Raw genomic sequence first — 16,167 nt, 5'->3', positions numbered from 1 at the left:
TGTCACCACTTGCTCCTTTGGCTCCACAGCTTCATCCAGGCTGGAGTCACCATCAAGTTGGTGATGGACTTTTTACCCCAGGTTGTGCTTCTTGCAGGTATTTGTTTGTTCTACCAAATCTGACAGGGTTTTGCCTGAACAATTTACCACATCCCTACCCTGAGTGGGGTATATTAATATTACCTTGCTGAAGTTCACCTGAAGTTCACCTGGTTTAGTTCCTTCTCTGCAGAACACAGCAGGAGGCTGCATGAGCAGAGACTTGCTCACAACAGGCACTGACATCTACAAAATATTTACAGGAATCCAGTTAATCACAAACACAAACACAGGCTTCCCGGATTTCTATTTTTCCAAATGGCCCAGAACAAGCCAGTTTGTGAGCCCAAACATCAGCAGCTCCCCCAGGGGCACACAGGAGGTCTTTCAGCATCTGCACAGGGTGTCGTGGGCATCAGCCACACAAAAAAACCACCTCCTGCTCTGGCAGCTGCTGAACAACCCTGAGACCTCCTCAACCCACAGCTTGGAGTGGCATAAACAGGATAAAAGGAGTTTTGGTCCCTTTAGGACCAGCTGGTTTCCAGCTGGAAATCAGAGTCACACCAGTTGCTCCTCTTGATGTCTTTTTTTCTCCTAAAAAAAAAGAGATGTGCTTTAAAAAAAAAAAGCATTCCTGTCCTAACAGCTCCATAAAAACCCTGAATATCTGAATTCCAATAGCTCCAACAAAAACACCCTTAATGATGAGGGAAGGGGAACAGCACCAGGGTGTAAGATTCCCCATTTTCAACTCAAATCCCAAAGCCCAGGGACACCTGCCCGCCCCTGCAGACTCTCTTTCTCCAAACATATTCCAGAGACTCCCTGAATTCACCACTGTCTCAGAAAACCAGCACACTGTGAGCAGTTAAAGCAAACAATGGAAAAGAACAGAGGAAATGATCTGTGTTTTTTTTAAATCTCTTTATTGTAAATAGAGGCTGATGGCTCTTTATGCCCAAGTGCACAGAGTACACAACATACAGCACAAGCTGACATACACTGCAGCTTTTTAAACCTAAAAAAAACCACATTAGAAGGCAGCAGAGCAGGGAAGTTTACAAGCAGATGGGTGACATCCACATCAGCAAACACTAAATAGAGAGGCAGCCTGCCAACAGTGCTCAGGGACCCAGGAGCAGCAGGGACAGGGGGAGGTGGCACTGGCAGTGCTCCCCCAGCACCTTCCAGAGGGGCACAGGGTGAGGGTTGGGAACATCTCCCCAGGCCAGGTGGGTCCTGGCCATGCTGCTGCTGCTGCCTCTCATCCCACAGCTGCTCCTTGTCCACCTGGCACCAGGGCCAGGCTTCCCCACCATCACCCACTGCCGGGAAGGGGATGCTTGACAGAGGTGGCAGCTCCAAGGTCACAGCCAGTGTACACAAATAAGCTGCCCAGGCTGGGTTTAAGCATTTTTTTGCCCGTTTTCCAGCTTTCCCCACTGCTGGCAGAAGAGATGGAGCAGGTTTTTTGCCAGAGTGATCGTTTTTCTCTGCAGTGACCCATTAGTCCCACGGGTGGCCCCGCCACTGCTCACTGAAGGTGACAGCAGCCACCACCACCAAACACGTGGGCAGAAAAATCACAGGGTTGCAGAAACCCCCCCCCCCATGGTAAAATTCTCTCCAAGGTGCCAGGCCAACATTCACACCTCCAAACCCCCACACCTCCACCTGCCCAGCCCACGACACCAGCTCTGCTCCCCCCTGACAGCACAAGCTGCTGCTAAATCCTGTTCAATCAAAAGTATCGAAAAAAAACCCAACCCCATTGTGCAATTGTTGTTTATCTGGGGTATTTGCATGCCCAGTGCCAAGGAAATCAGGTGATTTCAAGGAAATAACCTGGCACAGGCACCTGCCAGGAGACATGTGGGCTCACTGGCATCACCCCTGCCCTGCACTCAGGGCTCAGCAGGACCTGGCACAGTGGGTATGATTCAACCTCAGGGCAATGATCTGACCACAAATCTGCTGCTGCTCTGCTCTGGACACCTGTGTTTTAAAAACACATGCCTTTCAAAGGCTAAAATGCAGGAGGAAAAGGCTCAAGTCAGGCTTTAATTAAAGCACCGAGGCACAAACACTGCTGTGAGCAGGGAAGGGTTGAAGCTCCATCCCATGGCCAAAACAAGGACCCACTCCATGGGAATAAGGGACCCCCACAGCCACTGATCCAAACTGATTTTTTAGCAGTTAGCCCTGATTTTTTTAGCAGTGATTAAAAAAAAAAAAAAAGCCACGACCACCAACACACGAACAGCGACATCCACAAATCCCGGCGGGTAAAAATATATATTTTTGTCTCCTTACAATCATTAACTACTCGATGACAACGAACAGAATCAACTCTTTAACAAAGTTATCACAGCATGTTGTGCGTAAACACCCTACAGTACATTTTCTACCCTTTTTTTTTTTCTTTTTTTCCCCACAGAGCAGGAGGTTTTTTGGTGGGAGCTGCCAGCCCGACATGGGCGGGTTTGTGCGTTTAGAGCTTTTTTTGGAGCGTGACAGCAAAAAAACTATCATGGACAGGCTCTAAATCTCTTCCTTCAACATTTTTATTTTTTTTTCTAGCTTATTCCTAAGCACAAAAACATTTAAAACCCAAGGCTGGATGGCTGAAGCAAACCTGCCCCCTGGGGGGGAAAAGCCTGAGGAGCAAAACTACTAAAATTCAATTTTTTGCCACCGAATTTCCTCTCCCTGTGGCACAATTGCTTTAGATTATGACGTGCTTCTGCTCCTCAGGAATCCTAAGGGGTCAGGATTAGTGCCTTGGTCTTCTCTAACTCAGTTTTATCAAATTAAAGCTCTGGGAGAGTGCTTAAAACAACCAGGTTTGAGCTCAAAATGCTCAGGTAAGCCTCAGGCTTGGGGGCTGCTGAGCTCCTCCACAGCCAGGGCACAGATTTCCCTAACTATGGGTATACCCAGCATTTATTTACACATTTAAAATAAGCAACTTCTGGGTCTCAGAACTGCTCAGATAAATCCTGGAGTCAACTGGAAACAGCAGGTCCAGAACAGCCTCCTGCTCTGTACCCAAACACTCCTTTCTTCATCAAACCTGAGGGTTTTGCCCTTATTGCAAGAACAGCTGGAGTGGGGTAAAATGGGAGTTTGGCAAAATGGAAGTCAAGGCTTGAGGGAAAAAACAGTAAATTTGGGGGTTGAGGGGGATTTAAGTCAGACACAGCCAGACACAGCTGCACCACGTGTGCTCTAAACACTAAAAAAACCAGCTTAAAATGTGAAAGGCAGCATTAGACATGGGTAACATTCACAGCTGATTCACAAGCAAGTTAAAAGCTTGTTGTGGGCCTAAAATTTGGTATATTAAAAAGCCAACTGGTAAAAATCTTGTGCTTCCTCCAAACCCTGCCCAGGGGCTCCACTGTTCCCAGTCACTAAGCAGAGCCATGTTTTTGGGGGTAACGGATAAACCATCCACAAAATGCAGGAAAAATGAGAGAGGAAATGAGGTTTAGGTCAGGATGCAAATCTAAAGTAGGGCTTGAGGTGGGATTTAAAAGCACTGGTAGCTGTGCTGCTTCCAGAGAGGGACAGGAGGTTTTATTCCCATGTGTCCCTCACAGGAGGCATCCCGTGGGATGTGCTGACCTGCAAATGGGATGTGCTGTGTGTTACATCCCAAGCAAAGGAACAGGCTCAGACTGGGGGGACTCACATCAGCTGTTCTGGAAGCAAAGTTAAACTGGAGCTCTTTGGATGGCTGAACGACACAATAATTGTGCTTGAACTTGGAAATAACTTGGAAATGGTAACAGATAAATAAAAACTCGGGTATTTTGTCTGATAGTGCCTTTTCCAAAGAAAAGCTGCCTCAGCCAGTAAGAACATGACTCTTTTGTCATCACACTGTGTTAGTTTTGGCATCTAACCAGGGGGAAAAATCCCAAAAGCCCAGGGATACGTTGGCTCATTAAAAGCAGCTTGAAAAAGCTCCATAAATGAATTTTCTCCAATCTCATGGACAGATATTCCAGCATTTGGAAAGAAAAGACACAGGCAAAGACACTCTCTAAAAACTCTAAAAACTCAGTTCAAGGCAAGTACTGGCCGAAGGGGCTCACTGTGCTCCGGGGATGCTCCAGTCCCAGGGCTCCTCCTGGCCATGGAATTCCCAGCAGGATCCAAGGGGAAAGCACGAACCTCTACACTGTTAAACGGGCCACTCTCTGCAAAGAAAAGATGAAGAGCTGAGGTCACACCAAGGAAGTCAGGAGATGGTAAAGCAGGCGACAGCTCAGCACCAGGGATGGACAGACACAGTGACAGGAGGATCCAACCAGCTCCAGGGAATTGCTCTATGTGACAGGAACCACCTGAGGATTGACTTATTTACTCCCAGCCAAACACACAACGAGCTGTTTCACACTTTGCATCACCCTTTATCCTCTTGCCAAGCCCCCCATCACAGCCTGAGATCACACAAGCTCAGTGGGGAACCTCAGGAGTAATGAAGCAGCTTGGTTACTCACTTTTATTTACCTTCTCCATAGGAAAACACACTTCCAGAACAACACCAGGACCATTACAGCGATCATTTTGCATATTAACCACAATAAATACTTATAGTTTTGATAAAATTTCTTCCACTGCCTCATTTAGGGTCCAACAGGCAGCAGGAACACGCTCAGGTCAGCACAAATCACAGCCTGGATTTCCCACAGCTGCTCTTCATGCAGTGTCTCAGGGCAAAGAAAATCCTCACAGGGCTCAAGTGCCTGCTCAGATGCAGCACTTTGGGACTGCAAACCCATGTGTGAATCAGCATCTGCAATTTGTCATTACCTGACCAGCTCTGTTTTGCAATAAAGAAAAAAAAATAGCACAGCTATTTTGGTTTTGGTTGGAAGGGACCTTAAAAATCATCTCATTCCAACCCCCTGTCATGGGCAGGGACATCTTCCACTAGACCAGGTTGCTCCAAGCCCTGTCCAACACTTCTAGGGATGGGGCAGCCACAGCTTCTCTGGGCATGGCTTGTGTGCCATGATATGTTTGTAAATACCAATGATAGAGAAAGACAGAACAGCCACATTGAGAAAACTGTTGGAAGAGTTTCACTTCAAGGGCAAAATGCAAATAAAACAAAAAGATATATAACCAAACAGCCAAATTAATTCCAGCAGGAGTTTCTGAGGTACAGAGGCAGAGGCTGAGCCTTCCTCACCTGGCAGAGAGGGGCCAAATCCTCTGGCCCCTCTCCATGGGCACCACCCTGCCAGGGTGGAACAGGAAGGAGAAAATCCCCTCCCAAACTGGAATCCTCTCTCAACCCTGACATCTGGAAACTGAGCCAGCTACTGCTTTTCTTTCTTGCCCTAATCCCAGCTCTCCCTTTGACACCACAGCACCAGGAGCAAGAGGATCTGCACAAAGCCCCCCAGACCACATTCCAGTGCCTCCTGTGAAATCCCTACAACCAGCACCACACCCAGGCAGAGGGGAGACACACGTGGGACCCTGCACTGCTCCCCTGGCTCAGCCCAGCAGCACCACTGTGGAGCCACCCCATGTCCTGGCCCAGGGATGGAACAAGCTCTGGCTCAAACAGCCACCAAAAGCACCAGTAAACCCAGTTGGAGCCCCTGGATCAGTGGGCTCAGCAGGGCAATATATCCCTCCCCCACTGTTGTCCCCCTTAAAGGCAGATTTTATACAGCAAAAGATTCCCTTCTGCTCCATGCATTTGCCTTTGCCCAAAGTGGTTTCCATGCAACATTAATCAAGAGAAATCCTACTTACTAACCCAAAAGAGAGCACACACAAGCTGCTTTCAGTGGTTCTCAGGGGGAAGCATTTCCCACTGGAGGCTGCAAAGGAAAGAGAGAAGCACAGGAGAGCTCACAGTGCGTTTTAAAGGAGATTTAAAGTGTAAAAGCAGTAAAGCAAATGAGGGAAGAAGTGAAGCATCCCCAAAATTTCATGTTAGCCCAGGGCAGGCTTGTATCACAGCAGGAGCTGATACAAGGCATGGACACTGTGTGCTGCAGCACCTGGACACCTCCTCACTCCACTGCTCATCCCAAGGGCTCCATTCAGGCAAGAGATCCCAGGACAGCACAATCCCTACAGCCCTCACAGCCCCAGAACCCAGGGCTGACTAAATACTCCTCCATCCCAGAGCTGTCAGGGCTTCCAGATCACAACTGCAAACTGGGAGAAGTTGGGCTGGGGATCCCCAGCCTGGGACTGCCCAGCTGGAAACACCCCCAAATTCAGACCATGAGCTGTCTGGGTCCTCTCCAGCCCAGGCTCCTCATCCACACCTGCTGTGGGACAAACCCACCCCAACACAAAGCCCACTTCCCACTGGAGCCCTGGGATTTTGGGGATGCCCAAGTCAAGCCTCACCAAGTATGAAAACACTGGTGTTGTATCACCCCTTCTTTTACTCCCTGGGCTCTTACTCTGCTAACAGGGAGGAGAACAAGAAGCTGGGCTCACTGAAGAGCTTGGAAAACTCCAACCTCTGAAATATCCAGGAGTATTTTATAACCTCAAACTGCTGCAATTTGGGCACCCAAAGGGCCCAGACTTTGCTCAAGAGGCTGTTGACGTTGGGATCTGCAGGGAAATGGGCACCAATAAAATCCCAGAGGCAAAGATTTCCTACCAAGGAAATCTCTGGGGCTGGAGCAACACTTGGCTGAAGTAAAAAAAATCGGGACAAAGAGGGTATTTGTAACTCCTTCCAATCAGGTTTTAGCCAGAAAGCAAGATCCTACCCAGAATTAACCACCCTGTGGCACTGAGGGAAACTTGCCTGCACAGAGCCTGATTCTGAAAGCCTGTGGCACCAGAATTTTAGTTTCATGGAGGGAGGGGGATGTTCACATTTTAGTGGGGGTTGTTTTTTGTGATTTTTTTTGTGAAGGGAGTCCAATCCAGGATGATTTCCATGCAGAGACAGCGCTCAGCACCCCGGGAACGGCCTGGACTTCAGAGAGGACCACGCACAGCCCGGATGGTGGTGGGCAGGGGGAGCACAGGGAAGGTACCACCTGGACACTGACTTCCAGCTGCAGCTGGTCAGCCCCATCTCGAGCTTCCAGGGATGGAAAAGGCCCCAGCAGGTCGAGGGGTTTGCTCCCAAGGCTGTGGTGCCGCGGGCGCTTTACCGTGTCCGCGCTGGCCCGCGGGGTAAAGCTGTTCCTCCTCATCCTGACGGGGCTCTGGCTGCTGGGGAGCTCTCTCTGATGATCCCAGATGGAAGGAATCACACAAGGAATGAAAAGGGGGGAACCACAGTTTAAAAGCACATCACACACCTCCGGTATCCCCGCCCCAATTCTCTGGTCAGTGGGGCAGTGGCTCGGTGACCCCACTCCGGGTTGTGCCTCCCCCAGCTGAGCACCAGTGTTGGAAACAACTAAATCCGGCTTGGAGACAACTGGAAAGTGCTTTTTTTAGCAGTTTTACTTCCTTTCGGCATTTTTGTTTTGCTTAGGTGGCTCTGTCTGGGTTTGTTTGGGTTTGGGGGATTTATTTATTTATTTATCGGTCAATTTAAAGGAAGGGCAAAAAAAAATAAGCAAATAGAAGCCTCTCCCTTCTTTGTGCTTCTTTTCCCCCTAAAGCAGCAGTGATGCCCAAGCAAAGCAAAGAACAGAAACAACCTCCAAGTTTTCCAATTATTTCAACTCAGGGATCACACACGAGTTGCAAAAGTGATAAATCCCAGAGTGGTTTGGGTTGGAAGGACCTCCCAACATCATCCAGTCCTGTCCCCTGCCATGAACAGGGACAGTGCCCAACTGGAAACCACCAGCACGGGACCAGCCACAGAAATCTTGCTGAATATCCTCATTTTTAGCATTTACACTCAGCTGGACTGAGCTCCACAAACCCTCCAGCCACAGCTGCAGGTTCCCAGTTTCTCCACTCCCTCGGCATCAGGGACAAAAAAATAACCATATCCCAGGCAATCAGCCCAACAGCTCTTTATAAAATACAACAAGAGGCAGCTAAAAGCCTAAATATACCAAAACCACTTGAAATGTGATGTATTTAAGATTCCCTGTGAACCAGCCGAGCAGAGCTGGTTTGTGCTCTTTAATTGGGGGAGCTAATTAGAGGTAATGACTGAGGCATTCCCTGACAGACCAGTCCCTCTGCAAAAGAGGGTTTGCAAAAGCAAGAACCTAAAATAGCAGCAACTTCCACGGATTTAGCAAGCTCCATACTTTGCTGAACAAGGTGGATGGTCAGTTATTTAAGTAATGGGAGAGGATTTCAGAGAGAGAAAACTCATCAAGATAAGGAGAAAAATCCACTTTAAACCTTTTGGCAAGTCTTTTTGAAATCATCACAGTTAATATGAACAAGCACCACCAACAAACACCCCATTGAAAACTGAGAACGAGACCTGGAATTTAAAAATCTATGTCCTAAATTTGTCCATTCTGCTTCCTACAATAGCTCTGGAAAAATCTCCCCCCTGGCCTGGGAAGCATATTAATTCTGCCTACAATTAATTCTGCTTTTGGGGAGTATTATGAAGTGAGTCTTTCTGCTCACTGAAAGCCCATCAGCCACTTCTAGCAGGTGTTTAGGAGTCTCAGTTCAGTGATTTATTTTTGCAAAAGGTAAAAAGCCAGCTGTGTGCACCAAGACTTACTGAGTTCAGGGAGGGTTTGTCACGGTGGGTGTTCACTGCTTCCACATTCAGGGTTATGGTCTCCACTTTACAACCTTTACCAAAAAGGAAGAGGAGTTTTTATGAGTAATTTACTAAATAAGCAATTTTATTTTTTTTTTTTAATATTGAAAACAGCATGGAAAGTGAGCAGGAATAAATTTATTGTTTTAAAATAAACCAGCTCATAAATAAATACACGGTTCACCCTGTGAACAGAATTTTACAGAATTAACTACTCTGTGGCTTTGACTGTGAGAGCACAGCCCTGGGTTATTTGGGCTACAGGTCTGAACAGAAAAGCCATTTTTACTGACTGCACCCCAAATTTGGAGGCACAAACAGCCTCCCTCATCCACAGGGAAAACCCACAACTATCACTTGTTTACAAGAGAGGCCAGGGGAGAACACCCTTCACCCCCACATCTCCCTCCCAACTGTTCCCTCAGCACCCCCACGCCCCAGAACCCTTTCCTATGTTAACCTTTTATATGTTAACCAGGTAATAACCTGTTTATAATTCCCTTTTACAGCATGGCCAGGTGCTGCCACACAGGGACACAGCCCTGCCCATCAGATCCACACACACAAACCAGGGAAAAAAAATGAAAATAAAGCCAGTATTTACCGTAGGCAACAGGAGTGAGCTTGAGGATGGTGTGGAGGGGGCAGCGCAGGTAGGGCAGCTCATCTAGGACAGAGAAGGTGTTTTGGGGTCACCTGTGCCCAGGTAGGTGATGCCACAGCCCCCCTGTCCCCTCCCCAGCCCCACAGCAGCAGGATGGGACCAGCCCTGGTCTGGTTGAGGGTGTCCCTGCTCCTCACAGAGGGGTTGGACCAGACCCTTTTAAGGGTCCCTTCAACCCAAACCATTCTTTGGTTGGATGGAAAGTGTTCTGGAAGCCATCTAGGGATTAGGGAGTGTGGATGGTACCCAGACATTCAGCCATCTACACCAGAGATATACAGAAATAAAAAAAATCCTACTTGGAAATAACACTGTAGCCCAGTCTGGTAAAGTACAGCCATCCTTGAGGCCCAGCTGGCTCAGGATCCTCCAATAATTGGCAGGTTAAGGATTGAACTCAATGATCTAAAAGTTCTTTTCCAACCTAAACAATTCCCTGATTTCACTTCCAGCCAAAGGAAACCTCTCCAGCAGCACAGGGGTGGGAAAAACCCACAGCAAGAGCTGCCAGGGACCCACAGGAGCTTCATTTGAAACAGTTTTAAGTTTATAAACCTTATTAGAAGCTTATCCACCTCATTAAAAAGTTTTATTGAGCTCTAGTGCCACTCACTGGAGCTTCATAAAGGAGCTTGAAGCAGACTGGAAGTAACTCCCAGGTGTGTGTGCCATGCAAGGGATCAGCATTTCCAGGGATGGAGCCCTCCTGCCAACCCTTCCAGGCTACTGAGCCATCACAAAAAACTTTACATTAAAAAAAAAAAATAGTCCCCTACACATTCTGTGAGTGCTACTGCTGAAAACAGCTCCAGAACCAACAGCTGAGCAAGAAAAATCTGCATTTCTCCCACCACTGCACTGCTGAAATGCAATGGTTAAAGCATTTCTGAAACGTTTGCTTTCCTTCTTTTTTTAAGCAGCTCATCCCTTGTGGGAAAAAAAAAAAAAAAGCAATCAAACCAGCAATTACAAGCCACCCTCCCAAAAACCCTGTGAAGGAAGCAGTGAGAGAAGCCAGGCCCCAGAATCATTCATTTATTTTTGTACCTGCACTCTTGTCAAGAAAATAAGCCAACAGGCACCTCATAACTGCCTGGTGGGAGATAACGAGGACGTTGCCTTGTCGTTCCAGCTCCATAATTACTGGCTCCAGGCGTTGGACCAAGTCCTGGTAGGACTGGAAAAAAAAACAGGAATTCTTCAAGGGGGGTTTTGTAAACAGAGGGTTAGAGCAGAAGTGGCAATTAGCAGTGTCACTTTCAGGAAAATATCAGTTAAAGTATCAACTGGATGATAAAGTATCAACTGGATGGTAAATATAGTTTAAAAAAAAAAAACAACAAACAAACAGCAGAAGGTGAAACTTAGTGTCAGAGCCCTCAGACTGTGGGAGCATTCAGATTATTGGTAACTCAAGGAGTGAAGTAAGAAAAAAAAAACAAATAAAATAGCAAATGATTCATTTAAACAGGTTGTGAAGTAAACCCAGAAACTCCAGACCACAACCACAATCATTTCCTTCCCCAGATGGTTTTTCAGTGACAATTCAGGCCTTGGCCAAACCCCCTCTGTGTCCAAGGGGAGCATCCCAAGACTCAGCAAGCAGCCCAATTAATTGATTGGAAGCATCACCTGCCCACCACAGCGTGGATATCAATAAACCTTCCCTCAAAAAGAGAACCAGGCATCCTAATGCTTTCGGTTTCTCACGTAAATATTGGCAGAAAAAGTTAAAATTGAGTCAAATCTTTCAATTCTACACATGTGTTTGTTTTACTGTACTGTGTATTATTGTTACTTGTTAAAGGTTTTCACCTCGCCTCCAGGATAGCGATAAAGATATTTCTCTTGATCCCTCATTGCAAACTCTTCTGGATACTTGGCTTCGATTTCTGCATAGGTCATCTCTTCACAGACCCCCTGAGGGAAGACAAGCTTGTTACCACAAACCTCCCTTCAACAGAGGTCCAACAACCCAACAGGAAGGAAGGAGAAGCAGGAGGCTGAGATCAGGGATCCCTTTGTGTGATGGAAATGTCAGGTGTTGCATCAGACACAGCCCTGCTCTCAGTCTGTGTGCCAAGGGTGGTTTGAAGGGGACGGGTTTTGGTTTTATCTCAAAACCCACGTTTGCCAGGGATGAAAATGAGCCTTTACTTCTCCACAGCAACAACCCTGCAATTTCCTGAGAGAACCAGAGTGGGAGCAGCAACCTTTGCCCACCCAGCAGGGTGTGACAGATGCCACGGATGTTCAGTGTTATTTTCTTCCCCCACACCACCTGGAACATCCCCAGCAAGGTCTGGCAGCTCCAAACACTGTCAGCCCTGCACCAAACTCATCCCAAACCTCATCAGCACGGCTAGGGTCCATGATATATAAATAAACAAGCAGAAAACAGGTGATTTTAAAATGATTAATTTGGTTTTTAAACATTATTTTCCACCTAGAAAAGCTAAAGGGATTGACCAGCACTTCACTCACAGCATCAAAATCATCCCAAACCTCATCACAAGGGCTGGGGTCCACGATATATAAATAAATAAGCAGAAAACAGGTGATTTTAAAATGATTAATTTGGTTTTTAAACATTATTTTCCACCTAGAAAAGCCAAAGGGATTGACCAGCACTTCACTTACAGCATCAAAACCATCCCAAACCTCATCAGGGTTTGGGATCCCTGGGGTCCAGGGAAACGGCTGGGGTCCAACAGAAAACAGGTGATTTTATCATGATTAATTGTTTTTTAAACGTTATTTTCCACCTAGAAAAGCCAAAGGGGATGACCAGCACTTCACTCACAGCATCAATCTCGTTGAGAATCTTCCACTGCTCGTACAGGACCCCCAGGGACTCGGCCGTCTGGATCGTCCTCTTCAGCTGGCTCGTCCACACCTTCAGATCCACAATCTCCTGCTCCTCAATGAACTTCTTCAGCGCTTGGGAAAACTGGGAGAAGCAGAAGGCTCAGGGGAGGTTAGGAGGGAGAGTTAAAAGCAGCATTTCAAGGGCCCGTGGCGGTCGCGGCAAGATCCGGCTGCCCCGCGCAGGGGGGGACGCAGGGCCCGGCCCTGACCCTGCTCACACCACACAGACACAGCAACCAGGTGCTGCCAGGCACATACCTGCTTCCCACGAGGTGACAGACCAGAATCCCCACCAATCTTGCCAACAAGGTTATATTCACTCTCACCATGTCGGCAAAGGTAGATGGTGCGTGGCTGGACATGAATGTTCATTAGGTAATAGACGATTTTACTCTGGATGTAATCCTGGACTCTGTTTACCAGGAACCGCTGGCCCACATTGATCACTTTAATGAAGGAAAGATCTCTGGAGTCAACATAAAATAAGAACACCCACACGACTGGTTTTACAAACGAAGCACGTGCCACCTGCGGGTGTAACCCAGCTATTTATGCTCTAGGAAAGGCACCAGCACTGCCCCTGGTCACGCCAGCAGACAGGAGAGACACTGAACTGCTGGGCTTCAAAATGCTTCCCTGTGAGGGTGGTGGGGCCCTGGCACAGGTTGCCCAGAGAAGCTGTGGCTGCCCCATCCCTGGAAGTGTTTAAGGCCAGGTTGGACGGGGCTCGGAGCAACCTGGGATAGGGGAAGGTGATCTTTAAGGTGCCTTGCAACCCAAATCTTTCTGTGATTCTGCGATCCCACTAGAGAAAAAATTCTTTCAAATCGCTCAGGACCCGTGATATCACCTTCACAGAGTCACACTTTGGGAGAGCAGAGGCTCCAGCAGACACACTGGAGTGTCCTGAGCCACAGACAGCAAGGCAGCTCGTGTGCCCGAGCACAAAGTGCAGCCCAGGGATTTCCTTACTTGTCATCAGCATCAGGATCCAGAGGCTGGTAGGTGACCTTGTAGCACTCTATCCTCTTCAGGAAATCGTCCATCACGTTCTCTCGGTGTCTCTCTGGGTAGTCGGGGCTGGAAACTTTCACCTCCTGCTCAACACACAGAGTGGCTTTGTGAGAGCAAAGCAAACTCAAGAGGGAACAAAAGCAACGCTGAATAAGGTTATTCTTCTCTTTTGCAACAAATCCACATTGTTTGATGCTGCCCTGAGGAAAAACCTGCTCCTGGAGAGGAAACAAAGGGACTCTGAAGGCACTGAAGTGCTTGGCCCTGGCAGATACACTGTGAGCTTTGCCCTCCCTCACCAACACATAACACTTCAAGGTCAAACACTCCTCAGCTTCATTTGATTTCCACATTCTCACATAACAGCTCCTTTAGCTTTTTATAAACCTGCAAACCCCAGCTGCCTGTTCCCAAGGTGAAATGGAAGAGCGAGGCATTTGCAGACAATCCCCCTAAGCCACCAGAGCCCATGACCTTGCACTGAGTTCCCACAGCAGCTGAGCCTGGAAAAGGCAGCACACGCACCAGGATATTGGCAGCAATGACCTCTGGATCATCACAGACAGACTCCACAAAGAACACCTAGGGAGAAGGCAGGGAAGCACATTTCAGAGAGGCAAGAACTCCACTCCACTCGAGAGCTGCTGCCCCAGGGAGCCACAGTGTCCCTGGGTGCAGCAACCACAAATTAAACACAGGAGCACCACCTTGAAAGCATTTTCCTTAGCAAAATTTAAGATCAGGTCCCGTCGCTCTCGAGTTGTGTTGGTGGCATCAAACACCTATCAGAAAACGAGTAGCAATAAGCAAATTTAACTGAGGCTTTTAAACCAGCCCCAAGTCAGGTCCCCAAACACCCTGGGCAGCTTTGAACTACCCCAGTGGAAAACTCTGTTTGGTGCAGAGGAATCTTACAGCTATTTGCCCACACTCCTCCAGCAGATAAGCCTTTACATCTTCCAGAGCCACCAAGGCACATTGTCTGTGGGATAGAAACAGGGATTGTCAGAGCTCATGGAAAGCATTCCCACAGCAAAGCCTCTGAACCACCAGGGAGGGATTTAAATGCCTCTCTCCTACCCCTGCATCTTCCCAAGAGGCCCAGAGGTCACAAGGCACCTGCATCTACAACCTGCTCCATCACCTGACACTCGCAGCCCAAAGTGAACAACAACCCTCCCACGCACATCCCCTCTGGCAGGATCCCTGTGCTGTTCCCTCCTGCTTCCACAGGCACCAGACGTTATTCTGTGCTCCTCAAACACAGAGCCTGCCAAGACCTGAGTGTCCCCAGCCCAGCCCAGCCCCCAAAACCAACTCACTTGCGGATTTCCATGGCTTCCTTGTTGTCGTGCCTGAAGAAGTCGTAGGACTTGTAGGACTTCACCGCCTCGCGCCGGTACACCCCTAAATTAAACACTTTACACACAACAGAAGAGGAGGAGGGCGTGAGACTGATGGAACTTCACTGACAGATCTCCCAGCAAGGGGCAAAAAAACATGCTCACGCACACACACCTTTGGTGGGCACCCCGATCCAGTTGAGGTAGCGGGTGAGCTTCTTGGACATGTAGGTCTTGCCACGGGCGGGGAGCCCGATCATCACGATCAGGGTCGGGGAGTTGGTCATGTAGGAAGCCCATGCTGCAATAAAAAAAAAACCCACCCCAAAACAGCAGCATCAGCGGCACCGCAGAGCAGAAAGCGACACCCGACCCAAAGCTGCCCCATCTCCGGATGGACAAACCACCTCCGTGCATCTCCTAACGGGCTCTCGCGCATCCCATAATGAGCTCGTGCTGTGTCCTCGCGGCTAATTAAGCGCTGTGACCACTCTGTGGTCTCCCAGGTGCTCGCTAATGAGGCGGACCAGGAACACCGGTGCCTAATGGGGCTAAAACGCGGCTTTTAGCGCTAAAAGTATTTACCGACCGGGGCAGGAGCCGCCAAGGGCGAAAGAAAGATGTTTTTAAAAAGATGTTTTTAACAAACCGGTCACGTTCTCAGCAAACAGCCAGGGCAGGCTCCGAAAATGCCCGGGGGGAGGCAAGTTGGGGGGAAAAGCAGGGGATGGGGATGGATAGAGTATCCAGGAGGCTGAAGAGAAGGAGGACGGGGGCGAGCGGGGCAAGGTGACCCCGAGGAGGAGGGAGACAGGGCGGGCAGGGTCCGGGCACCCCCGGTGCGGGTCCCGCGCGGGAGGAACACGCGTTTTCGGGAAGGCGCGCGGTTCCCTCCGCGGTGCGCGCAGCGTTCCGCACACGCACAGAACCCCCGCCCGATATTTAATTGCCTTAAGGACACGAAGCCGCACCCCTCCATCCCTCCATCCCTCCCCGCCGCGGGCCGGGGGTTACTCACAGCACTGCTTCTCGCCGGTCCGGCCCCGCGGGGCCCCGCCGCAGCCCCGGGGCGCCGCCGACATGGCTCCGGCACGGCCGCGGCTCCGCGCCGCATGCAAACGAGATGCAAATCCGCTATGCAAATGAGCGCCGGGAGCGCGGGAAAAAGGGGGCGGCCGGGAGCGGGCCCGCGCCGCGCGTGCGCTGTAGGCAAATGAGGTGGGCGGGGGAGCCCGGTGCTATACAAGTAAGGGGCACCATTGTTATGCAAATGAGATGGGCGGTGCCACCGCGGGCGATGCAAATACACACAGTGCCCGCCTCTATGCAAATGAGATGGGCGGTGACGCCTCGCGCTGTGCAAATGAATACACACGGTTGTCCCTCTCTATGCAAATGAGATGGGCGGTGCTAACCGGCACTATGCAAATGAGACGCACGCGGTGATCGTCTCGAGGCAAATGAGATGGGCGGTGTCGCCCCGCACTATGCAAATGAGATCCACATAGCACCCGCCTCTATGCAAATGAACGGGCTGTGCC

General features: G+C 49.2%; 1 protein-coding gene across 9 annotated transcripts; it reads right to left on the bottom strand.

The window, feature by feature from the left end:
* Positions 1 to 2,307: 2,307 nt before the first annotated feature.
* Positions 2,308 to 15,753, bottom strand: PFKFB2 (6-phosphofructo-2-kinase/fructose-2,6-biphosphatase 2). 9 transcript variants are annotated; one of them, XM_064635637.1, is made up of 16 exons: positions 15,645 to 15,753; positions 14,802 to 14,927; positions 14,606 to 14,702; positions 14,199 to 14,265; positions 13,991 to 14,065; positions 13,809 to 13,865; positions 13,242 to 13,366; positions 12,528 to 12,735; positions 12,205 to 12,351; positions 11,217 to 11,321; positions 10,449 to 10,578; positions 9,342 to 9,404; positions 8,696 to 8,769; positions 7,080 to 7,271; positions 5,821 to 5,888; positions 2,308 to 4,247 (listed from the first exon to the last, which is right to left on the bottom strand). In XM_064635637.1, the coding sequence occupies exons 1-15, from the start codon at positions 15,706 to 15,708 to the stop codon at positions 5,862 to 5,864; spliced, it is 1,557 nt and encodes a 518-aa protein (XP_064491707.1). In that variant the 5' UTR covers positions 15,709 to 15,753; the 3' UTR covers positions 2,308 to 4,247; positions 5,821 to 5,861. The 9 variants fall into 9 exon arrangements, with proteins under 9 accessions (XP_064491707.1, XP_064491706.1, XP_064491710.1 ...); XM_064635636.1 differs by having other exon boundaries at positions 5,825 to 5,888; XM_064635640.1 differs by having other exon boundaries at positions 7,092 to 7,271.
* Positions 15,754 to 16,167: the final 414 nt, after the last annotated feature.

The sequence above is a fragment of the Pseudopipra pipra genome, chromosome 25 (genome assembly GCF_036250125.1).
Source record: "Pseudopipra pipra isolate bDixPip1 chromosome 25, bDixPip1.hap1, whole genome shotgun sequence".
NCBI lineage: Eukaryota > Metazoa > Chordata > Aves > Passeriformes > Pipridae > Pseudopipra > Pseudopipra pipra.
This window is presented reverse-complemented; position numbering and strand designations above follow the sequence as displayed.

Bases quoted from the DNA above. Each gene is read 5' to 3' on its own strand.
- PFKFB2 (XM_064635637.1), bottom strand. From the start codon at position 15,708: ATGTCGGCGGCGCCCCGGGGCTGCGGCGGGGCCCCGCGGGGCCGGACC. The intron at 14,066-14,198 runs GTAAGATTCCTC...GTTTTCTGATAG, and splicing joins AGGAGTGTGGGCAAATAGCT to GTGTTTGATGCCACCAACAC. The intron at 8,770-9,341 runs GTAAATACTGGC...TTTTTGGTAAAG, and splicing joins GCTCACTCCTGTTGCCTACG to GTTGTAAAGTGGAGACCATA.